Source organism: Talpa europaea (assembly GCF_964194135.1).
Source record: "Talpa europaea genome assembly, chromosome: 8".
NCBI classification, from domain to species: Eukaryota; Metazoa; Chordata; class Mammalia; order Eulipotyphla; family Talpidae; genus Talpa; species Talpa europaea.
The window spans coordinates 53,374,325-53,401,540 of record NC_140075.1 but is presented as its reverse complement, the minus strand read 5'-3'; the positions used below and the strand labels follow the sequence as shown (position 1 = coordinate 53,401,540).

At 36.4% G+C, this 27,216-nt stretch overlaps 1 protein-coding gene across 3 annotated transcripts in view; it reads right to left on the bottom strand.

Moving 5' to 3' along the window:
• MAP2K5 (mitogen-activated protein kinase kinase 5) overlaps positions 1–27,216 on the bottom strand; it is a gene marked incomplete at both ends in the record, with an annotated part of 240,785 nt that overhangs the window by 167,702 nt on the left and 45,867 nt on the right. For all 3 annotated transcript variants that reach the window (XM_084240847.1, XM_084240848.1, XM_084240849.1), the window contains one exon: positions 21,849–21,913. In XM_084240847.1, the coding sequence (XP_084096973.1) occupies positions 21,849–21,913 (65 nt within the window). The remainder of the gene's footprint in view (positions 1–21,848; positions 21,914–27,216) is intronic.

The window sequence follows — 27,216 nt, the reverse complement described above, 5'->3', positions numbered from 1 at the left end:
ACTCTCACTATAGGTTCTCTGTCTTGGCCTACTTTATTGAAAGGCAGGGTCAAGGCTCTTTTTGTTCATTGTTGTATCTCCAACTTCTACCACAGATTATGAAACGTATATGACTTAGTGAATAGATTTAGCAAATAATTAATGTATGCTTCTAATTGCCAGCACTATGCTGGGCATTATGGATGAAGCAAAGAACAGCAGGAACAAAGTCCCTGCTCTCATTTCTAACAGGGGAAGATAGACAAACAAATAGGTCAAGCAGGGGAAGTACAATGGAAAAAGAATAAAGGTTAAGGAGGAAAAAGTGACCAAGGAATGCAAACTGGTCCAACCACTATGGAAAGCTGTGTGGAGATTCCGCAACCTGCGAAAGATGGAGCTTCCATATGATCCAGCAATTCCACTCCTAGGTATTTACCCAAAGGACACAGAATCATTTATTCAAAAGGGCACCTGCACCCCTATGTTTATAGCAGCACTGTTTACAATAGCTAAGCTTTGGAAACAACCCAAATGCCCAAAAAACAGATGACTGGATCAAGAAGAGGTGGTACATATACACCATGGAATCTTACTCAGCTTTTAAAAAAGATAAACACATGCAATTTGCAGCAACATGGATGGCGCTGGAAGGGATCATGCTCAGCGAAATAAGCCAGAAAGAAAAAGAAAAATACTGGATGGTCTCACTCATAGCAGGAATTTAGAAGACCTAAATAAGGGACCAGGAGAAAGACTAATTATAATAAAGTAAAAATCAAAATCAACAAGCAACTATAAACCAGAGACACATGGGGTGGGGGGGGGCTGGGGAGGGAAGGAAAGAAGGATTAGGGTCAAAATAAGTGTGGGGGGGAATTGTATGGGGGAATATAATCAAGATGAAAATGCATACATTGTACAAAAATGAAAAATGATGTAAAAATATAAAAAAAAAGTGACTAAGATTAGGGTTTTACTGTTTTTTTAAACTAGGGTTGGGGAGGAGATCAGGGAATGTCTCCCTTGTCAGGTTACATTTGAGGAGTAAGGGTGCACACTATTTAGAAATCATGAAAAAGAGGATTCCTGGCAAAGGAAATGGCAAAGGCCCTAAAGTGAAAGTGTGTGTTGACGTGTGTGTAGAAAAGGAATAAGCAAGTGGGCTAGCTGAAGGAGGTGAGGAATGGGAAAACAGATTGTGTAGTACCATTTAGGCCATGGTGAGGATTTCAGCTATTATTCTAAGTGATATAGGAATCCAGAGAGCATTGGGCAGGAGAGAGTAGAGCTTATTTTTGGCTGCTAGGTGGAAGGAACATACCGCAGGATAGGACAGGGAGAGAAGTTGGAGTCTACTATAATAATCCTAGAAAGAATAATAGTGGCTTAGAATAGGATGGTAGGAAGAGTGCGTAAGAGGTGGTTGTCTTCTTAAAATAATTTTGAAGAACAGCCAACAAAATCTGTGATATGTATTTGACAGGTGGTTTGAGAGAGAAAGAAAGATCAAAAATGACTGCAAAGTTTCTGTCATGAGCAATGGTAGAATAGTTTCCATTTATTGAAAGTGGAAAAACTGTAGAGGGACTAAGTTTCAGAAGAAATCAAGTGTCTGGTTTTGGGTAATTTTGAAATGCCTGAAAGACACCCAACTGGTAATTAGATTTGAGTCTGAAGTTCAGGACAAAGGACAGGGCTAGAGAGATACATTTGGGATTCTTGGACTTATCGATGTTATATAAAGTCTTAAGACTACAAAAGTTCTCTTAGAAGTTTATTATAGAAAGACAAGGTCTGATAACTGGATCCAAGGCAGTCCAAATTTAGGAGTCAGAAAGATGAAATCAGTAAAGGAGATAAATACAGCCAGTGAGCCAGTCACCCAACACAGAGAATGTTGTTTTCTGAGGCCCTAAATAATGGCACTGTAGCTCCCATACTGGCTAGTTCAGTATCTTGCACAATGTGGATATTCCCCCAAAACAAAACAAAACCAAACAAAGCAGGTGACTGAATTCAAAAGCAACACCTGGAGATAAATGCAACTAAGTCTTATCAGCTTTTTGAAAAATTAAAGATGGATATGGAACAATACAAAAATGGATAGAAGTGTCCTCATTTTCCTCTAAATCCTAACAAGAATTTATTAGAAGACACATCAGTTCAAGGAGTAAGCTGAACTCCAATAAGAATCTTTAAAAGTAAGTAAGGAAAAACCACTGAAAATAAAATGCTATGATGACCTACATTCACATAGGACATAAGGGAGAAACAACCTGTGTTCACAATTCAACATCTGGACTCCCACACAAATTTATGTCATGCATAAGATCAATTGCATCTGTATTTTACTATGTTTACTGAAATTATTTATGCTTAGAATTTCAAATTCTAGAACCCAAAAAAAAAATTATATGAATCGTCCCAGCTGACTCCTGTTCACAAAATAAATAACCTAGAGCTGATCATATATTTTCTGGTAAACTTGTAGAATCTCACACAATTAAAGTAGGCATCTAATTTCTACGGCACTATTCTGCATATTAAATTCTGAACACATTCTAATCAAATTATTTTAAGTGATTAAGCAGAAAGAGAATCTGTGCTTCATCTAGGGATGTGAAATAAGATATAATTTAAGAATAGAGAAGGAGGTGACCTAGGTTTTTACTGTAAATATCATATTTCAGTATAATTGATAATAAATGTTATAAATATCAGTTTGTTAGCAAAATGGTCATACAAATAAGTAGAGGACACCTTTTCCTTTTTTTTTTTTTTTTTTTTTGCCTTTTGGAGTAAGGATCTCAAAAAATAACTGCATGTATGATGACTTTTAGGCACAATGACAACACAAGAACACTGAAATGACAGAATTGCCACTGTATATGAAGGGGGTAGGGCATGCCTCTCATACACCATGTGGATAAATGTCACTGACTGAAGTTCTGCTTCTCTTATAACACACTTCAGAGGTTGGTGAAAAGCGACACAATACTCTGAATTATTTATAGAGTGTTATCAAATGTTGGAAATTTCTCCAAATGAATGAGAAACCTAAGAAAATAATCCAGTCAATAAAATGGTGAAAGCAATAGTTAGGTTTTGGCTTAAGAAATAAATAGCAGTTGCAAATTACGGTCTTATTCTAGGTGGCAAGAAAGAATATAATTTGTTTACTTTGCTTTCTGGGTCTCTTAGCAGATAGGCAGGAGGCAAGAAAGATGGGGACAAAGTCTACTTTAAAATAAGTAAGAGTTACAAATACATTTTTTTAGCTCACATCAGACATAGCAGTGGCTCTCTTAAATGATAAAATCAGTTCTCTGTTTTTCAGGCAAAGATTTCACAACTTGTGGGATCTCCTAGATTTTTTGCTTCTCTATTCTTAGAATGCCATACAGATTTATAGGATGCCCATTAGAGGTAGGGTAGAGGAGAGGAGGCAAGGTGAAAGGGAAATCTTTATGATATTTGATTATGACAAAAAGAAACAAACTACTGTGTAAAATTAAATTTATGATTATTAATTTAATTATCTGTACAACTCTTTTTTTTAGGAGAGCCACTTTATTTTGAATAGTACAAATATAATTTATTAATAACAAAATAAACATACCTTCGATCAATTTATTCAAATTTAGTCCAAAGACTAAAACCTCTGACTTAATTAGAATTTACATTTTGCCTTAAAATATTCCAACATCCATCTATGTCCACTTTGGGTTTTTAATCTTATACTGTAAACTAGTGTAAACCTTGATCAGTGGCCAAACTGCTCATTTTTGCTGTCAATCATTTTTCTTGATCTTGTTCTCTGATTCCATACATTCTATATTGTTCAATGGATGTGGAATAAACTTCCAAGATAAAGAATTTCTTATTGTTTTGCAATCGTGGCTTGTACTCATCTTATTAAACAAACAAACAAACAAAATACTCTCCAAAAATGCCCACAAATTTCCCCTAGAAGTCTCTTAAAGATCTTCTTTGCCAATGGTTCCATAGTGTGGACCACCCTGAGGTGTAGGCAGGCGGTGCTGCACATGCCTCTATGAAGTTCTTAATTCTCATTAGTGTAGAAAGTGAAGAGACTGCCTTATTCAGATTTTTTAAAATCCACTTCCATATTTACACATTTTTTTAAAGATTTATTTATTTATGCATACAAGAGCTGGGGCACAGGCCAGAGATGCGGGGGGCAAGAGGATCCACCAGACACAGAGTGGGGAACAGAACAGGCAGACTAACTGAAATACACTGCTGAGGGGAGCAGCACGCGAGACAGGAGAGATCTGCCTCGCCATGTGGGTTTCTTGCTGGCTGGCTGGGGATCGAACTCGTGCTGTAGAGGCTACGGACCACCCCACAGTGTGGTGCTCAACCCCCTGTGCCACCAGGGAGGCCCTTAAATATGGTATTTATTAAAGTAAGCTTATCAGTTTCCAGACTTATATTGTTTCCTTGCTTTTTACATGCCATTTTATTTGTTGACTACATAAAGTAACTCTGGTTTAAGACTTCAAATTATACTACAAAGCCATAATAATTTAAACAGTATGGTACTGGAACAAAAACAGGCACACAGACCAATGGATCTGAATAGAAAGCCCAGAAATAAAGCCACACATATATGGACAACTAGTCTTTGACAAAGGAGCAAAGAATATGCAATGGAACAAGGACAGTTTGTTCAATAAATGGTGCTGGGAAAACTGGACGACCATAAGCAAAAGAATGAAACTAGACCATCACCTCACACCATGCACAAAAATCAACTCAAAATGGATAAAAGAACTAAACATAAGACATGAAACACGACCTGACATATATCTCTAAAGACTCATTCCCCAAAGCAAAGAAAGTGAAGGAAAGATAAACAGCTGGGATTATATCAAACTAAAAAGCTCTGTACAGCAAAGAGACATTAACCAAAACAAAGAGACATCCTACTGATAGGGAGAAAATTTTTGCACTCCATACAACTGATAAGGGACTGATCACAAAGATATACAAAGAACTCACAGGACTCAACAAAAGCAAAGTGAACAATCCAGTCAAAAAATGGGCAGAAGAACTTAAAAGACATTTCGCCAAAGAGGAAATACAAATGGCCAACAGGCATATGAAAAAATGTTCAACATCCCTTATAATCAGGGAAATGCAAATCGAAACCACAACGAGACACCACCTTACACCAGTGAGAATGGCACATATTAAAAAAAACTAGCAACAACAAATGTTGGCAAGGAAGTGGTGGAAAAGGAACTCTCCTACACTGTTGGTCTAACCACTATGGAAAGCTGTGTGTGTGGAGGTTCCTAAATCTACTAAAAATGGAGCTACCATAAGACCCAGCAATTCCATTCCTAGGAATCTACCCAAAAGACATAAAAACATTAATTCAAAACGATAGCTGTACCCCTATGTTTACTGCAGCACTATTTATAATAAGTAAGATATGGAAACAACTCAAATGCCCAAATATAGATGACTGTATCAAAAAGATACAGCATATATATACAATGGAATACTACTCAGCAGTCAAAAAGATAAACTATTGCCATTTGCAGCAACATGGATGGAGCTAGAAGGGATTACGCTCAGTGAAATAAGTCAGAAGGAAAAAGAAAAATATTGGATGGTTTCACTTACAGGAGGAATATAGGGGGATCAAATAAGGGATCAGGGGGAAAATATTAGCAATAAAAAACACAACACAACAAAACAAAAATAAACAGACAACTATAAATCAAAGATATATTGGAGGGGACAGGGAAAGAGAGGGATCAAAACAAGGGTGAGAAGAGTACTAGGGACTATGGTAATGGTGCATGGGTAAATTGGTGGTGGAAATTCTACAGGGGCTACACCTGGGAAAAGAAAGCAAACATTGTACAAAAATGAATAATTATGTAAAATATATATAAATAAATTATTAAAAAAGAAAGAGTACATGCAATAAAAGATCTTCATTCTTAACAACAAAAAAAGTAATTCTGGTTTATGTAACAAATGGAAGTCTTCCTCAAACTCAGAAGTTTTTCCATTTCAAAGAGTTTTGTATGAGGGATGTTGAACATTTTTTCACATATTTTGTTTTATAACCTTGGCAAAAAAGAAAACAATAACAATAAGAAAGGCGGTGGCAGAAACTAAAGGGCTCTGCACTACTAAGAGATATGCCACCCAGCATGAGGTGATTCATGTTTTGTCTCCTATTTAAAACAAGGAATCTGAAAGTTGACTTAATTACCTTATACCACGAGAGTATGAGGCTGAACAATCCTAGAGCCAATATTACAAAGTAACCAAACAACCAAGAACAATTTTTTTAAATTCCAAGAACATTTCTTGGAAACACATTTCTTTGTCATATAAAAAGCTAAGTGTATAAATGCATGTGTGTATATACCTACACACACACACACAAAGATCTTTTGTTATTTTGTGAGAATAATTAAAAACCCTCTGGAGGTCACCTTTTAATGCAAAATTTTCAGTAACCAACTATAAACTAGATATGGTTTAGTTAATAAAATAGTTTATTGTTTTATCTTTTTAGATTCAGTTTCTTTGGGGGTGGATTTTCCAATGTCACACACTAAAACAGCCATCCACAGAAAAAATTCAGATAGTTTCAGGGAAATCAGCACCAACAGTTCTTGCTTTCCAAAACAGACAAACATATTACCCAAGCTTCAGCTGTTAAAATAGGAAATTCAAAGTAAAAAGCAGTTGTATAAAGAGGATTTTATGTAAATCGTACTAGTTCAAATAGCAGTCTATATCAAACTTCTTTCTGCCTAAAACCCATTACCGACGCTTGACTACTGACTGCAAAGTAATTCATGGTTAAGCAACATACCCCATCCCACTGTTTAAGTGTCAAGTCTAACATGTTATTAGGTTACAGATATTAAAAACCTTTTAATGATTCTGATAATACATACGGCTCACAAACCAATATGATATGGTGAATTTAGTTGAGTTGTAATGATTTCCAAGCAGAAAAAAGCTACTGTAATTCTACATTTTATTTCTTCTTCTATTTATTCTTGTTATATACTCCTTTTTTACTCCCTCCACATTAATGTGGTCACCACTGCCTCCATATTTTCCCTAAGTTGATGCAGGCTGTTCATACCTTGAACGCTCCCCACATCAACTAGAGTAATGTCTTTTAATATATGACCTAAATACCTTTGAGATCAAGGAAGCTACAGTCATAGTGATCTCCTGATCAAAAGTTCTGAAAGAATGTAATGGGCAAATCAGAGCAACAAGAGAATGAAGAAAGAAACTGAGTACTTTAGCAATATATGTGGGGGCAAATAAGAATACCTTGAGGATTAACAAGTTAAGAAATTCCTCTCTAAATGGCTGATTACAACGTGATCTTTGCTCAGTTTCTTGGTGGAAAGCTAACAATAAACCATTTTCCAAAGTTAGATACAAACATTCTATTGTGCCTTATACTTTAAAAAATAATTTTTATATAGAGGGGTTATTTGATTTACACAAAAAATTGAAGTAGATAATCTTATTATCCCCACTTTATAGATAAAGAAACCAAGGCTTGGTGAAGTTAACAACTACTTCAAGATTCTAATCTGTTAAACATTGGAGTGGGAAGTGGATCCAAGTCTTCTGAGTCAAATTTAATGCATATCTCAATAAGCCTGTGTGAACATAAACTGGTTGTTTGCAGAGCATCTAATGCCAGCTGTCTTTAAAAGTTGTCTGGATATGGTCAGTGTTGATTTTTAAAAAGCAATAGGGAAAATCGATTGAATGACTCACTTTTCAGAGTTGCATTAACTTTTTCAAGTCACTGGGGTACAATTTGCTAAATTACCTCTCCTAGAACACTAAACAGCACCCTAGTGGGTCAAAGAGTGCATGCACCTCTGAAAGGCGAGCCGTTCATTCCCTTCTTCCTTGTAGTATCAGATGCAATATGTCCCCGATGACAGAAATATTAACCCATCTCCATTAAAAACTCAAGAAATTGTCTCAGACTAAAGAATATGAGCATGGGGAAGCTTCCCTGGGGGTGGGGGAGGTGGGAGGAAAAATCTCTCTTCTGTAACCTGCCTATAGTACTGTTGAAAAGTCAACACATACTTACGTAAAAAAATTTGTTTTACATTCATTGGAGACTGACTTTAACCAAGACCTCAAAACAGAATAAAAAATATAAATTCAAAGCTGATAGTGTTTCAGAGGGAAGATGATCATGATGCTAGTTTTAAATACTGTACTATAGTAGCTAACAGATCTCAAGAATTTGTCTTGCTTATAAAACAAGATGTATATAAAAAACTGCTGTTGTTCTTATATATCCTGTTATACTATAGGTTCTCCCTTTGCCTGAATAAAACTCTTTGGCTAGCAAGAAAGTGCATTACTATTTCTAATCTCTGGCAAAGCCTCTGAATATATTTTTGAGTTGCCTTAGGAATAGCTATTGAGTAATTTAACATTTGCAAGATACCTTAACAAAGCCAAACTTTACATTTTCAGCATTGTTAGTCCTTCACTCTTCTGGAAGATGGCTATGCAATGAAAATAAGACAACTTTAATTTAAGAATCATCCAGCTTCTAATTAAAGCGCCATAGGCAGCTGGTTGGATAAGTTTTAATCAGTTTCAATCACCTATTGATTGGTATACTGAAGCCTAAAAAATTAAAAGTAAAAGATGATTGGGGAATTGTCCCATCTCAGAACAACAGTAGAGGCCTCTGTAAATAACTCCTCTTTTAACCATCAGCTAAATGAACACTTCAATACTGCAGTACAAAGTCTTCTGCAAAATTACTTTAACTAACAAGCAGAAATTTATCAGCTTCAGCCAAAATCAATGCTGAAATCAATTTGAACACTGGTTGTGTCTAAAGGGGCTCATTGGCAATTTAGGGAAATTACACCATGTAAATGCCTGTGCTTTAATTGAACAGTTTCATCAACTAGGCTGTGATTGCTGTCCATTCATTTATTTACTTTCACTGCAGCTACCATTCTGCAAAGGAATGGCTTTTGTCAGGCTGGAGAGAGGCACTTTATCTTCATTTTGTGTACTTTTGTGCATAACAGACTTCATGAAACGGATGTATCATGACTCGGGTCAAAACAAACGAGGAGGGACTTTACCCCTTCAACATAAAAACTGACTACTACCCGAACCACCATCATACGTACTACCATCTGGTCAAATCTTTAAATCCAAAAACAAGAAGAAATCTGAGTTACTTCCTTCTACATGGAACTAATTGTGCCTCTATGCTAGAGAGCTATGTTTTTGGACAACAGAACTGAAGTGTCTGGGGGTGAAAACGCAATTCCACCATGCTCTTTCTGAGACATTTTAATGACTTTCAAAAATATATCAGAGCATTCTCTTTAAAAAATAAGCAATATTTTGTTTTACAGAGTTCTTTGAAATTTTTGAGAAGATGGTACTATTCTATAATCCACTCAGGAGTTTAAGGTTTAAAGATGGTACATATATTTAAAATAAGATTAATGGGAGAACAAGGGAGAGGTCCATATAGGGAGAAGAAAATGAACTTCCTTTATAGAGACCAGGAGCCAAATCACCAACAAGATTCCAAAGATGATTTAAATATATACACAAATGCACTCACAAAATCATGGGCTATGAAAAAATACAAAAATACAGTTTCTGGAGAATCACAGCTGAAGTGACTGAAGATTGGAGATCAGAGTAAACACTTCTAACGTTGGATTAATCAGTTACTTCAAAGACTTACAACTTCCAGGAGAACAGCAAAGAAGGAAGACAACTATTTGTTCATGGGTCCCCTGTAAGGTACATGTGTCTGATGCAAAAGATAAAAAGTACAACTGTATTTATATTGCTAGAACATGCCATCAGAAATCTTTAGGCTTGCACAGAAATTCTTAGTGTGCTTACTTTAGCTCCTCACAGAACCAAAATGTTATTTACCAGGAAGCGCAATGGGAAGGAGCTAAGAAATAATAAAGTATGAGTTTCAGTGATCAGTCTGTCCCCATCTTACTTTCAACCCTCAGAGAAATCTATTAATTCCTGCATTTCACTCTCTTCATAGATCAAATGAGGACGGTGACACCTACTTTACTTAGTGACATAAAAAGCTGCTGGGGACTAACCCCAGGGATGTGACAGTGGCCCAGTTAGGAAACAGAAAGGTGGCCACTATGATTCTGAGCGCCTCTTGCAACCTGAGTGTTTGGAAGCAGGCAAGTCCTTGAAACATTTTACTTAGGCTTTCAGGGAAGGAGGGAAACTTCTCACTTTTTTTTTCAATGAGTTACCCCAGCAATTATACTCTGCAACACTCACCAAGAATTATATTTAAAAAAAAGTTAAAAGAAATAAATGGGGCACATAAACTTAACTCAGTACGTGTTTGTAGTAAAAATTCTTTCCGTAATTTTATCCCATATATTGTTTCCTCTACCATGATAGTTTCATTGGGTATACATTTTGTTGCTGAGACAATGTAGAAATATATTTTATTCATAGTTTTTAGATAACTTTTCTGAAAATTTAATTATGGTTTAATCAGAGCTTTATGTTTATTGACTTAGTATATTGTTACATTTTGCTGCTACAGTTAGCAGTTGTAATAGAATCAGTATATTTGAGAACCTTACACAACACATATTTTCCAAATACACTAAGCTTGTTAAAATGCTGTATTGATTGTGCCCTAAAGCAAGTTCTAATTTTGTCTGAACATTTTTCATTTCATTATTTGAATTCACAAAACAAAAACCAGGACTCTGTTTTTAGCAATAATACTTTCTTTTGTAAAAGACAAGGAAAAGTATGGAAATTTTTGGGTCAAGAGGATAACATAATACAAAGTCACACTTAAAAATCTAATTAATATTTAAAAACTTTATACTTAGTACCCACAGCCTGAGTCTCTATTGCTCTCCCCCCCTCTATTTTAGTAATCTGTTCCTCCAATTCCATGTTAGTGCACAAAATAGAACCTAAACACATTTCACTCCAGTAAGACAGCAATTTAACAGAAACATGGTCTCTTATATCAGAGTAACCAATGACAGCAATGAAGAAAAAAAAAATATGGCAGGAAGTTATACACAGTAAATGCCTTTTGGACTTTCTAGTGAATTATTTTCCAAAAAAGCAATTTAAGTAAATACCCTAGATGCTATGGTATACAAATATTTGCTTGTGCTATATGCCAACCAAGAGATTACAATTTTCTAACAAATCAGATACTGTAAAATAGCTTTAAAAAGTTAATGTATTTTAGAAATAAAGAAATACACCACCTCCACTAGCATAACCATATAATTAATATAGGGATTTAATTAATAAATTCCAAGTTTTTGATAAGTAGAGACTCACAGGATAAACTAAGCAGCAAATCCTATAGCAATATCTCTGTAAGCCCAGGAATGGCAGTTTTGACACCTACTAAACAGCCTCTGAAATTAACAACTAGAGATGATACAACATTGACTTTCAGAATTATATATTAATTTATATTATACTTATAAAAATAATTTGGGTTAGAAGTTGGATAACTCTGAGAGTGAAGGTCATGCATAAAATCCCTGCTTGAGAAGTAGACTCAAGTATTACTCAAGGTATCAGAAGATCTGAGTTCTAGCCTTTTTTTCCAGCTTTATTATGGTATAATTGACAAATAAAAATTATATTTAAGTATAGAACTCAATGTGTTGATACTGAATTCTAATTTTGATTCATCAGTGGGTATGCAATGAACCCTTCTAAGCTTTTTCTTTTTCATAGGAAATAAGGGGTAACCATACCAACTATGTCTTCTTTAGCAAGGACTAAAAGATCCTATGTAATCAGACCCTTGTCATCTCTCATCTCCTGAATTCAGTCTACTCCAACCTCACTGGCTTAAACACAATATACTTACACCAGATCTCAGGCTTTTGCCAGAGGGGCACTTTCTTGCCTTCATGTCTCAGCTCAAATATCACCTCCTCAGATAAGGCTTGCTAAGCACCTATTTTACATTCATTACAGCACAGGTAAGGCCTGATATCATTTTACTTTATTTGTATCCTTAATTATTGTCAATTTACCCCATTAGTTCCAGAAACAGGGAGACTTGTAGACTTGTTCACTACTGGATTACACATATTTAGAACAGTGCTTGTTGGCATAGAGTAAAACTCAGTATTTTTTTGATGAATAACTGAATATATAATAAGACAAAATTTAAAAGAACAAAACCAAACAGCAACTGAAATAGATTTCTGTGTCCACTGAACGCTGATTTTAGTTCTGGAATGTTAGCCTCAGAAGTCACATCTTGCAGTTTTCTCATGTTCAATTCTATGTGGGAATTCTTTACTCAGCAGTTCTGAACACTGGCTATATCATTTTGCTTAAGGTTGGACAGTTTACCACCTCACACAGCCACAATGGACAACACTTCACATACTGAGTCTATCCGTTCATTGTAGAAAATCTGCCTCAGCTGGTTAATTCCTGAAACAATGAATGCCTAGAGAAGGTGAGGCATGGTGGTGGGCCGGTGAGGAAGCCCACCCAGATTACCCAGATATGAGTCTCCTCCAAGGAGGACACTCCAGTGAGAAGAGTGTATCACTCACTTTAATCAAAGGCAGACCGTCACAGAGACACTCAAGACAAGCAATTTGAGGCTAGCCTTCAGAAGAACACAAAGCAAATCTGTTCCTCTATCTGCTAGGGATGTCCTTCAGACTTTTATTTAAGTCAGCTGTCATGGAGTCCTTTAATTTTCTCTTCTTCAGATAAGAAAGCCAATTCTTTTGACTACTTTTCAACTCAAATCCAGCTCTGCCATGACACCTTTCCTGATTCTTCCTCAGCAAAGAGTTAGAGTCATCACTCCTTCTTTAGCCCCCAGGGCCTGTGTTCTGTACAAGGAGACATGTGGTCTAGATTACGAAGTCCTGTATTCACCTGCGGACAGAGCTTTTCCATCCATCTGAACACAGGTCCAATGAGGATGGGATTTTCCCAACAGCCAGCATAGCCGGCCACACAGTGCCCTTCACACAGCACACACTCAGAACATGACTGTTCAACAAATGAAAGGAGGATTGATAACTACAATTTCCAGACCCGTCATTATTCTCTCCATGCTCCTCTGGGTGGTCTCTGAACTACCCATACCTCTCTAAACTCAGTATCCAGAACTTTTACAAGTGAATTCAAGAGGGGCATACTGTGAGGCAAAGTCACAGTAATGTAACCAGAGAACAGATTTCAAATGCAAACTAGGATCTCCTCCACCCATAAAAACAGAAGTGTGTTAATGTTTATCTGCTCACAATCACTTCTGCAGGGAACTTTAAATTTCTTTATAAAGACAGCATTTTTATTAAAATAAAATATCAGAAAAAAGTCTTGCCACTTCAAAACTATTTTTTCCCTGAAAGGAGATGGTATTGAAATGCTTAGATTCAGCAAATTCTTACTTGAAATATTACCATAATGTATTGATTTTTTACCAGACTCAATTGACTGAAAAGTTGTTTGTATAGCAATATTGGCCAAACCAATATACTAGAACAATTTTGTTACCCATAGTAATCAAGTGCATTTCTGAAGTATAATTATACTGTCATAAAAATAAAGCCAAGATACCCTTTTCCAAGCAATAAAACAATAGGGGCTATAAAATAGGAAGGAGAAAAGACTAAATGAATGAGATTTTTTAAAATGAAATTTAGTGTCTTTCAAAAACACTACTGCCTCCTCTTCCTTCCCTTAAGCCAAGGTTAGCAGAAAATGATCAATACTTCAATCTCAATAAACTATTTCAATAATAGTTAATTCGGGTGGAAACAAAGTCTGAAAATCTCTGCTCAGCGACCTGTGACATCCTGTCATGTTGGTTGGACGCCAATAATACATCACTGCCATAATGGATATGAGCATGTGTGAAGTTATAGGAATGTGGAGGGGGGAGCAAAGGTAAGAAAGGTGTAGAGAACGACAAGCTCCAGTTCATTTTTTAGATTTTAATCAATACAATACACATTACTGTATGAAACAAACTTATAACAGTAAATGCTGAGAGAAAGAGGAAAACATACATAATTAATTTCATTTGACAAATACTCATTGATTTTCTGAAAATATTAATATCCTTGTTTGTCACATGATACTATAATGCAATCCAGCTATATATGAGTATTTAATTTTGCATTAAGATGATGTCTTATTTGCTTGTTTAAAATATGATTTCAGCTGCAAGGAAAAGGTTCTTCATTTAATTGGAAATTTAAAGTTAAAATAAATCAAAAAATCACCCTAACTCGTGAGTCAATATCAAAACCACTTAAAAACTCTTTTAATTTATAAGATGCACTTCAAGGAAAGATTATAAAGCAGTGGGGCCATGGATGCAGGCATTGGAGAAGGTGGGGTAGGACCAACTGCTCCCTATTTTGGTCTAGCACCTTCAGGTTGGCTGATGAAAGAAGTATTAAGTACAAGGGACTATGTGGTTCCCAATATTTTGATTAATAACTTTTTCTGTGTTTTCCTGTCAGAAATCCCATGTCTTGAAATATTTTGTTTACTAAATGGCATTTAAATAGACAATCCATTTATTTCCTCATTTTATATAACTGACCATCAGAGTTTCTAATTTTCATGAAATAAGTCATGTTACTGTAACCAACCGACATGATTCTAACACAAATAAAATGTTTCAGTCAGCCTGCACAGTCACATCGCAAGGACAGAATATAACTTAATATTTTACATGATCTCAGGTACCATCTCTAAGGCCCATCTTTACCTTACTTCCCAATAAATATCTCATAAAATAGATGAGATAACAGAAAGGAAGAGAGGCTAACACCTTTGAGAATTATTATCCCTTCACTCTTCTTATATTCTTCTGGATATGGTCAAATTCATTCTTCTATAATGATGTGAATAATTTTTAAGATACCATGTAGGCAGCAGGTATGCTATCTTATACCATCATTCTACCCAAAATTCAGGTTAGACTCTTTACTGTAGGAAGCAGCTAAAGGCAGAAAATTCACTATTTTCAAACACACAGACACTAGAACACACAGCTAAAGAGGTGACAATCTGGGTCTCAGCCTGAATAAACTGCACTGAGGGAAAAATAACATAAAAGATGATGAGCCTTTGTGGTTGCTGGAGGGGAAGGAGTGAGAGGGATGGGATAAAGTGGTTAACGGGTGGATGGTGAATGGACATTTGGTGGTGGGTGTGATGAGAAAAGGTTATCATGGAATTTATACATCATTATAAATTAATGTTACTTCAATAAACAGAAGTAATGTGAAAACCTAAGAGAGCACCACCAAAAAAGAAAAAAAAAGGATACATTGGTGCTTGTTGGTTAACTGACTTTTAGTACAACTGAAGTTCTAAGAGCTAAATATTACTTCATTCCTGGGTCTACAGCTTAAGTGACTCGGGCCTCCCTGGTGGTGCAAGGGGTTAAGCACCGCACTATAAAGCAATCCGCAGCGTCTGCAGCACGAGTTCGATCCACAGCTGGCCAGAGAGAAACCCACATGACGAAGCAGACCTCTCCTGCCTTGCTCGCTGCTTCCCTCAGCAGTGTATTCCAGTCAGTCTGCCTGTTCTGTTTCTTACTCTGTCTCTGGTGAATCCTTTCACCCCCTCCCCCCACCGCCCACCCCGCATCTCTGGCCTGTACTCCAGCTCTTGTATGCATAAATAAATAAATCTTAAAAAAAAATAAAGTTTAAGTGACTCTATCAAACAAGGTGCAGAGAGACCAAGGAGCCTGGGTGACTAGTCTTCATTATAGAACATTTCCAGCATAATTGTAAAAGTGGACTTGTTAATTTCTTTCATTTCAATATGATATAGTATCCAAGTAAAGAAGATAGCAACTAGTATGCTGGGTTAGTGGATGCCAAGTGTTGAAAGTGTTAACATTCAAAAGAAATAATTCAGATATAGGGCCTCCCCGGTGGCGCAGCGGTTGAGCGCTGGGTTGCGAAACTGCGCGCGGCCTCTGCGGCGCCGGTTCGATCCCCGGCTGCTCCCCGGCCACCAGAGGAGGGTCCCACATGGTGCGCAGACCTCTCCTGCCGCCCGCTGCTCCCCTCAGCAGTGTACTTCGGTCCTTCTGCCTGCTCTGCTCCCCGCTCTGGCTCTGGTGAGTTCTCTCACCCTCCCGCGCTTCTGACTGTACCCAGTGCATGTGTAAACAAAACAAACAAACAAACCAGCAAACAAATAAAGCATGCCTCTATAAAAAAAAAAAAAAAAAAAAAAAAAAAAAAAAGAAATAATTCAGATATATTCCCTTAGTTTAGAAATTCCTATTTTTCTAGGTGAATGCTATAGGACAGTGATACAGCCTGTAAACCAGGCAGCTTCTAACATGAGCCAGTTATGAGAAGACTCCAAGCAAAGAGTCCAACTAAAACCTGCTTGAAAAAACCTCCACTTGCATCATTCTCATTTCATCTAATATGTACAAAGCCTCCGCTCTCTACTTAGGGCAAGGAAACACATGGACTCTCCTTCACCTTGAGAAACAACACTGCCTGGGGGAAAAACACAGAGTGAAAGGAAGGGAGGCTATTTGGAGTTCTGGCTTTGCCACTGAATGGACACATAACTGTGAACCCGAGCCTTACCCAATGGCAATACAGGTTTGACATTATACCAGCTGTCTAATACCAGTTTGAAGATAAACTATGATAAAAACACTTTGAAATTTTAAAAATTTATCATGTTCATGGTAACATATAATAAATTGTATTCATGAAACAAGTAGAAAATAGAAGAAAACATAGAAGTATACTATGTATCATAATAAATAATGCAGAATTTCTCAAAGTTAACTCAACACAATAATGATTTTGTGAGTTTTACAGATGTTCTTCAAAAAATAAGATTCCTTTGGCCAAGTAATCATAAGAAACACAGGGCTTAGATTTTTGCTGTAATTAGTACTACCGTTACCAGTAGCTAATATTTAGTAGCTAACATTGCCAGCTGTAGTACTAGCCCTTTCTATGGAACATCTCATTAAAGTCACAACATATAAGACAGGTATTATCATTATCACCATTTATATAAGGGGAAACTGTGGCAGCAAACATGTAACTGTTCCAAGGTCATACAGTACTTAGTAGCAGAAACAGGATTCAAATTCAGAGTCCCTGTAGTTAGCCACCATACATACTACCATCCACTTTCTTTCTTTTTTCTTTTTTTTTTTAAATGAATATTATTTATTTATTTATTTATTTTTTATAAATTTTATTGTTATATTCCCCATACAATTGCAGCCCCCCCATTCTGACCCCAATCCCTCCCCTCCCACCCCCGCCCCCCTAAAAGTGTCTCTGGTTCATAGTTTTTTGTTGATTTTGATTTTCACTTTCTTATAGTTATTCATTTTCCTGGTCCCTTATTTAAGTTTTCTAGATTCCTGCTATGAGTGAGACCATCCGGTATTTTTCTTTTTCTTTTTGGCTTATTTCGCTGAGCATGATCCCTTCCAGCGCCATCCATGTTGCTGCAAATTGCATGTGTTTATCTTTTTTGAATGCTGAGTAATATTCCATGGTATATATGTACCACATCTTCTTGATCCAGTCATCTATTTTTGGGCATTTGGGTTGTTTCCAAAGCTTAGCTATTGTAAACAGTGCTGCTATAAACATAGGGGTGCAGGTGTTCTTTGGAATTGATACCATCCACTTTCTTAAATAATTTTTGAAATTAATTCTAAATCTCTCAGAGGGAGACAGAACATGTGTACCTCCTGAATTAGTTTTTTTTTTGAGCAACTTGTACCACTTCAGGAAATGGTACAATACAGAAAATCTAAGAAAATATTTTCATTTCATTTTTCTGAAATTATTCTTCCTAGGCTTGGGTTATAGCAACTTGTAGCACTTCAGGAAATGGTACAATACAGAAAACCTAAGAAAATATTTTCACTTCATTCTTCTGAAATTATTCTTCCTAAGCTTGGGTTATACCAACTTGTAGCATTCAGGAAATGGTACAATACAGAAAATGTAAGAAAATATTTTCATTTCATTCTTCTGAAATTACTCTTCCTAGGCTTGTGTTATAATTCAGTCCTAAGCATTTCCATTATAATCTGTTTTACACAAATTAGTAATCCATGAAATGCTAACTCATATTACCTGCTTAGATCCCTACCATAACACAGGGAACAGCTCAGCAGGAGACAACACACAGAGAATTTCTAGACTTAAAGGATGAAAATGTGACCGACAATTAAATAATATGTCCCTTGAAATTCACATCTCAACATCAAGTAGAATGAGTAAGACCAGAATATTAAACTTTTGTTATGCATTTATTAGCTTTATTATACTTTGCAAGAAAAAAATTAAATAGGCCCATTAAGCAGTTTTTGTTACCAATGAGTGGATTTTCCAATATTTTCTTCATCTAGTTTATGTAGCATAGCCTGTAATATAATCATTTCTTTTGGAAAAAAAAAATCACAATTTTATAGTCAACGCCATTAAGGTAAACTTCGTGTAGGAGAAAGTCAATCATAACACATCAAACAGTTTTATAGAGACTTTAGCAAAGTGGATTCTCATTTCTTGTTGATTATACCATTTCTTTGTGCTGAACTAAAAGCCACGGATATAAGAGCAACACAAACTGAAGGCCAGGCGGAAATGAAGGCCAATAATCAATACAAGTAGTTATGCATTGTGTAGCTTCACATTCTCTCTTAAGAATCATCTGAGCAATAAGGCAAATGAAATGTCTTCTTTTTATAAGGAATATAGTAAAGTGCTAAAATGATCATAACTTCCTATCATCTTCCATAAATAAGCACTGTCAAAAACATGTTAGCTCTTACAACAGACATACTGAGTGTTAGCAGTGGTAGTGAAAAGAACTGTCAGTAAGTTGTTAACATCACTACAGAGTTCTAGAGAATGAAAGAACATGTGCTAAGAACATGAGGGAGGATGTTCTCTTGGACATTGTGGCCCAAATAAAAATAGTTCTCGCCATGCTTCTTCGCTGAAAAAATACTAATTGGGCAAATGAGTAATTTAGTTTAGTGGGTACAGGGTTTCAGATTTGCAAAATGGAAAGAGCTCTGGAGATGGATAGTACTGATGATTGCAAAACAATGTGAATGTACTCATGCCACTGAAAGAGAGACTTAAAAATGGTTACAATGGTAAATTTATATTATTTATATTTTATCACATTAAAAATAATAAAAAAGAACATTAACATAAATTTATGTGGCAATTTTTCCTGGGTAGATAAGCATTTTTTTTTTTTAAAGATTTATTTATTTATTTATTTATGCAAGCACTGGGTACAGTCAGAAGCACGGGAGGGTGAGAGAATTCACTAGAGCCAGAGCAGGGAGCAGAGCAGGCAGAAGGACCGAAGTACACTGCTGAGGGGAGCAGTGGGAGCGGCAGGAGAGGTCTGCACGCCATGTGGGACCCTCCTCCGGTGGCCAGGGAGCAGCCGGGGATTGAACCGGTGCTGCAGAGGCTGCGGGCATCTTTGCAACCCAGGGCTCAACTGCTGTGCCACTGGGGAGGCCCTAGATAAGCATTTATTTCCATTTCTCTGATTACTCTGTCCCTTCTCCATAAACCTATGTTTTAAAATAAAGGATTAAAATTTTAACATCTTGCATATTATTTTTAATAAACACTATGCACTGGGATAGTAACTGGGTGGGTCTTCTGCTTTCTCCCTTTTGGAATAAGGGAGGACTATAAGTTTACAATAAATCTTCAATTTAAAAAAAATAACAAACATGCTCTTTGAGAGCTAAACCTTTGGTAAAACAGCACAAATAAGAAGTAGGTTAGGAGTCCAAAGAAACACTTTTAGATTCCATTTGAAACCAACTAAAGGAATCTAAAGAGTTGCCAGAAATCTTTTCTGCTTTATTATCTCTAGCTATCAGCATAAAAGCATTAAGAATAAGAAAGGTTGAGGTCTTGAAAACTGCTCCCTCCAGGGAACTCAAGAGAAGCAAATTGGAGTGTACATTTTCCTCCTTCTTTCTTGCTAAGGGTAGCTGAACCCAAGACCTTCAGAGCAAGTTAAAAATTCAAGTCAGGGCCTCCCTGGTGGCACAAGGGGTTAAGCACCGCACTATGAAGATAACATAAGCCTCTGCAGCACAAGTTTGATCACTGGCTTGCCAGGGAGCAACCTACCTGGTGCAGCAGACCTCTCCTGTCTCGCCCGCTGCTCCCCTCAACAGTGTATTTCAGTCAGTCTGCCTGTTCTGTTTCCTGCTCTGTCTCTGGTGAATCCTCTCACCCCCTGCATCTCTGGCCTATACCCCAGCTCTTGTATGCATAAATAAATAAATTTTAAAAAAATTTCAAGTCAGAGCAGAGTAAGGGGGAGAAGACTAAGATGAAGGGATACTATTTATGCTGTACTGGGGGTAGCCTGATAAGGAATGAGAATATGATCCAAAGGTAACAGTAGCCTCAAACTCAGACATATTAGGCATCAAATATTTGAAAAGCAGGGTCTCAAGAATCATGTAAGAAATACTATTATTTAATTCTCTGAATTATCATAGCAGAAGCACATAACTTTCAGATCAACTATTCACAGTACTGTTACATATAGGAAAAAAATAATTCAAATGTATGAACATTTGCTCTTGAAGGACTATACTCAAGAGAAAGGATTCACCTTTCTCTTCACCTACTGGTTCGACCTATAGAGAGGACTGAAGCCCTGAATGCATGACTGGATCAGATGACTTGAAGGAGCTTTTAACCCTGAGATATCTAATCCTACGTCAAAGCTGCATCTACATATGGAGGTTGTTCTGGGATTTTAGGACATGACCCTTCATGGTCATAGCATAAATAACAAGGCAATTTTAATCTGTATTCATATGGTTAAAAAACAAAAGAACTTAACAAAAGCAACCAATTAGGAAATAAATTATTTTACAACTTTGAAAATATGTATTAATATCAATGTTATAATATCTAAGGTAAAAGCACAATCATAATGTGATGCAGGTTTAGTGTATATATGGAAAACAGCTCTCTGGAGGAAAACTTTATTACTCCCTCAGGGCTTTCTTACAGAGTATGGATTTTTTAATTCCTAGTGGAATATTTTTCATACACCATTGCAGACTATTAAGTACCAGATATTACATTATGTAGTTTAAACTTTGCACTACTGCATGAGAAAGACTTCCCTGTCGAGAGAACCATTTTTTACGGTTAGCATTTTTTAATATGAAAATGAACACTCCTTTAGGGTAGGATCATTGCAACTGGAATTTGGGAGAATTTTATAACTTAACATATTCATCAATGTGTAGAAATTCTCTCAGGGGAGTAGGGTGAGGAGAGAAGGAAATACAACAGGAAGAAGGCTTTTTAATAACTTCGAGTGTCAACACAGGGCAAAGCAATGGTATTTATAAGGCTTGTCTTCCACTGGGCATATCTGTAAACAGGCAGGGGACTAGCACAGGGTGCTAGCAACTTAAAAAAATAATGGTGTTAAAGAGTGAAGAAAAAAATGCATTAAACTTCAGGCCAGTTAAAGGTATACTTGCTAATGGCGGACTATTAACTGCTTACCCAGGAGAGATGCAGACTCAGAAATATTAAAAAGGCAATATAAATGCACTTTTCCAAGCAATTCCTGAGAAAATAGATGTCTTGTAGAATTCAGGAGTCAAATGCAGAAATAAAAATCTAAGAGCTCATGGTCATGTAAAAATCTTTGCCACAGAGAATTTGGATACCCACATCTGGCAAAGTGGATAGAAAGTTTAAGCAAAATTGACTACTTACTTGTAGACTGTGCCTCCGTTGCCGTGACCAAGGGTGTCTCGGTATCGTATGTCTTGTTCATTCATCTCCACAAGAAAGAAAGAAAAACAAAAAGGGTGTCATGCTGTGGATGGAAATGTCAAGGAAAAGCAACTCTGGGCCATAAACAACAAGCAGTCTGGGTCATTTCAAGTTCAGCTGCAAGAACGAGAAGATCAATACAACATTTGCTGTCCAATTTATAAAAGACGATACCAAGGGACAAAGTGATGGAAAGTTTAATGACAATTTGTTTGCCTGGGTCATTTCATTAAAGTTTGATAAAAGGTGTCAAAATGGAATGATATAACATAGCTCAAAAGGGTCAGGTCAGAGCTACCGATAAGAACACAGTCTCCAGCACTACATACAACCAATGCCAAATAGCACTACACATAACCAAAGTCAAACTTGTGAAGACAACACACACACACACACACACACACAGTAATCTAATGCACGATCTGTAAATAAATCAGCCCCTGAAAACTCTCCAGGTGACCCTATAATTAACATTAAACAAACTAGCTTGATAATGTTAATGATTTTCCTAGAGTACACTAGCTTTTCTTTGGAAATGCCAAATAAGGAGACAGCAATAAATGGGTAGAAACCATATTATGCTAATGGAAAAGTGCCAAATCAATGCACTTAAACATACACATATACTCAAATATTGTAATTCATACAGGAAAAATATGTAAGTATGCGATTCTTAAAACTAATGTCATTTTCATAACTTAGTACATAAAATAGCATGCACTTTCCCCCAGGTTCTCTAAATCTATTATACCACAAATATTACTTTCATTTGTATCATGAATAGTGAATTGTTTTAGTGCACACAAAATCTTTTAGTTTTAAATAACTCCCTAAATAATTATTTATCAAATGACTTTAAGACCAATCAGATTATATTTGATGCATTCAGTAATTTTCTACACACTGATCCAGTTGCTTAAAAATTAACTGCCAACTTTATTCACTAAGTGGATTTAATAAAGGTGTTATTTTCCATATAGCTAAAGCTTGGGGAGAGCCACAAGCCCTAAAAAAAAAAAAAAAAATCAATTTCCAGGGAATTGCATTGCATTACATGGGCAGAAAATGGATGGAGTTTTTAATTCAATATCACCTGGAAAAAAATAGTTTGCTTGCAGACCATTATAATAAAGCTTTAAATATTTTGTTCTACTCTAAACTTTCACCAATTGAATAAAGCAAGGTTTCATTTATCAAGGGAAATATTTTTCTTCTATATATTTCTGAGGTTGAGGCTTCAGAGAGCTGTGATAATTAGAAGCACAGTGCAGGTAACAGACCAGCTTCTTTTCCATGCTGGTTTGCTAATCCCTAAAAGAATATTGACAGATTAATGTGTAAAGACCAATTCAGCACCCAATTCAATTGTAGTACAATCTGATTGTGCAATTTGCAATCAGCTAATTACTATATTTAGTGTCAGAGGAGAAATGTCAAACAAGTCAAAAAATTGGTGACTTTTTTCCTATTTGAGGGAAATTCTGTTTTTCACTACCTTTGTATTACTAATAGGAAAAAAAAAAGTTCTTAACCTAAATGATATGGAATGAAGAAAACCTCATTATTCTGTATCAAACGATAAATTTTAAAATAGAATAAGAAAAACAGCACATAAAGTAACTTGGAATGCTAAATTAGCAGAACTGCTACTGGGTTTACTTTGAAAAGTGAGCACAAAGGATACTTACGTAAATAGCAGTATCTATTGGCAGGTACAAATAAGCTAATTCCTTTATAACATTATTTAGGTAGTCTAAACCTGACTCTAACAACCTAATTTGCACCGTTATCTTGCCTAGCAGGCTACACCCTGATGATGGCTTCCTGAAGTAAATTTCTAGGACAGAGAATATCACTCAAGTCCACAAATTCTGTATTAGAGGCACTGAGATTTAAGGGTAAGCAGGATGAAGCTATGAAGTATATACAGAATCTAGACTCTGCAGAGGCCACAATCTATGACTGTACTCCCCCTACCTTCATCTCAGCCACTCCATCAATGCCGTCCAGGTAAAAGGACCATCAGTTTCTTATCAGAAAAATATACACACCAAGACATATTGATATTGTAAATTCCAATACACTGGGATAGACCTTGAACTTTGGAGAGGGCTTGATGTTGTGGTATTAGCATTTAAAGAAGGGAAAGGAATAGGTATGGTATGTCTTTCAGCAGGTCCCATCATTATGATACCAAAGTCATAATCATTTTATCTCTAATAGCCACCAGGTACAAAGAGAAGTGGAATAGACACCTACCCAGCATTCCCAGCACCTCACCTAACTAGGAGTGACGGGTATCCCACTCAACACAGGCTTTAAGTTCCAGGGCAGGAAGAGGGGAATGTCACATGCTGTATAAGCAGGCACATCTGTGTAGTACTTCATAAACAAATTCAAGGATGGAAATTTGGAATCCCTCAGATAATAAGATTGTAAGAGACTCCTAAAGACAAAAATGGTTGTAAAGAACAAGTTCTAGAACCATGTCATTTAAAGAGATAGTATTGACAAAAAAATGTTTCAAGTGTTTCTACAATGTTTTAAAGTTTTATAGACCTTTGCCTGATAAGATTTTTATAATGAAAAAATACCAGATTGGTTTTGCTAATCTGAATTTTCTAACCTTTTTTTTTTGTGTATGTGGGACCTCGCCAGTGGCCGGGGAACGAACCGGCGCTGCAGAGGCTGCTAACAGCCTTGCAGCCCAGCGCTCAACTGCTGCGCCACCAGGGGAGGCCCTGAATTTTCTAACTTTTATGTAGTATACAAATACTATTCATGTGAAAAAAAAAAGCTTGGAAAAAGAAAAACTACAAGGGCCAAGGTCATGAATTGGTTAAAACATTTTAAGAATTTCATAGCTATGATCACAATGGGTTATTTTAATTGATCTTACCTGTGAACAGTATAATTTAAGGGATCAACAAATACTCAATAAGATGTTTTTGCCTTTTTAGTATAGATGAGCATTTTTTTTTAAAGATTTATTTATTTATTTATACAAGCACTGGGTACAGTCAGAAGCATGGGAGGGTGAGAGAATTCACCAAAGCCAGAGCAGAGAACAGAACAGGCAGACTGACGAAGTACACTGCTGAGGGGAGCAGCGAGCGGCAGGAGAGGTCTTCGCGCCATGAGGGACCCTCATTGGTGGCCGGAGATCGAGCCGGAGATAGAACTGGCGTTGCAGAGACTGCAGGCAGCTTCGCAACCCAGCACTCAACCGCTGCACCACCGGGGAGGCCCAGATGAGCATTTTTAATTCAACTTTTCAAAACGAAGCACAGATTATTATGACACAAAGGTGGAATTTATAAGGCTACAGAATACATTTAAAATATTATAGTTGGGATCAAGTCTCAAAGGGTCAGGAATTTTACAGCGTTTTGAGACCATTTAAGATTAATTCATTTAGGTCACATGAACTGGCCAATAACATCGAGTCAAGGCCAGAACTGGCCTTTCAGTACACTCCACTCAGTGTCACATCTCAGCAGCAGATCTCCTGTGTAACGTGCAGGGAAGTCCTCTTCATCTATGGTCACTGGCCCACAAGAAGGCAAACAATCAAGTGAAGGGCACTCACAAGTGAAAAGCAATTTCATCCATTATGGTATTTGTTTTTATGAAGAGAAATATTTCAAAAATCACATAGCTCTTCAAATGGAAAGAAGAGGTAAAATAAAAATTTTATTTTGACTGAAACAAAACAAATAAAAGGTAGAAGAGATGTGAGGAAGGAGGACGAAAAAGCCCCAAGAGTTACAACTGCCAAGACCTGGAAGAGATGACAAGCAGTGGCTCTTCTCCTGCTGAAAGAGGGGCAGGGCTGGGAGAGAAATGGATATGTGACAAGCCACGGGCAGCAAGGTTATGCTTGTGTGGAAGAGAAGGGTGTCATATAGTTTGAACTTACATACACAGTCTCATTTATGTTTTGGTCTTCATATACCATCTAAGATGAACTGGAAGAATTCAAAAGTTTTATATATTGGTGATATACAGTTTTAAAGCTAATTTTGTAGTATAATGTGTACCTTTCTTCCCCACCCCCATTTTTTATCTAAACATAAAAAAGTTTTCTAAAGGCATTCGAAGTTTTTGAAATAACAGCCAAAGATACAGCAGGATCAGTATTGGTTCTAGATCTGTCTGCTCAATACATTTATACTTGATTTTATAAAGATAAGAAAAGATTGTCAAAATCTAAGACACAAGAGGGAAAACAACTCTAGAGATGACAAAGGTCAAAGTCACACTTTGGAATAACCGCACTTTTCTTTTTAATTCTGTAAATTGACCCCCAGGGCCATTTCTAATCAGTTTCAAATCAAGGGCCAATGTTAAAAAGATGATAAGGCACTAAAACTGAAGGGAGAAAAACATCCAGAAAATACATAAGTGGTACTGATTTATAGGTCTCAATAAAACATGCCAAAAATACCTTATGAGTTGCTTTTTTTCAGGCTGGGAAAAAAGGAATCCTACATCATAAAGCAATAGAACAGGAAAACAATGTCTCCATTCCAAGACTAAATGTTAAAACTTTTCAAAAAGTGTTAGATTTAATATAATATTAATAAAATTAATGGGAAAATGAAATGTAATTCAATTATGGATCACCAAAGAAAATATTCTTTGTTTATTGCCTGCCTGGGTTAAGAAGAATCAGTATCTATCGCTTATAAATCATTAAAATAAAAACGCTCAATTAATCCTTATTTTGTATGTAAAGGTCTGACAGAAACTAGTCCTATCACCAGACCTTTGCTTCACAAATCGAAGCAATAATGGTTTCAGAGAGCAGTCACAGTCTATGAGCAGACAATTGGAGAGATTTAGTAAATCCCACTTTATAGAGCAGAGACTAATCGGAAAACACAAGCCAGTCAAATGTTTCTTATGAACTGTTGACACTATATCAATGCTGAATCAATTGATGGCATTTACTCTGAGTGACAGAAAAGAAATAAATATTTATATCACATAACCTATATCAATGAACCCAGGCAGAAAGCTATTTCTGACCTGTCAATATTTGATTATCTTGAAGAATCATGTCCCTTTCTTTTAATGATTAATATGAATTCCTTATTAAATCTAAGTGGAGGCTAGTGGAAAGGCAAATCATTATTAATGCTTGAGAGCATATAAACCACTAAAATAAAAAACTATGCTCAAGTGTTAAAGTATCGTTAAATGTGACTTACATCTTCCATATCAAGTGGTGTCAATGTTCAGTCCAGAAATTTATTGACCCCACAACTGTGCACAGTACCTCACCGTAATGAAATCTCACTCACGC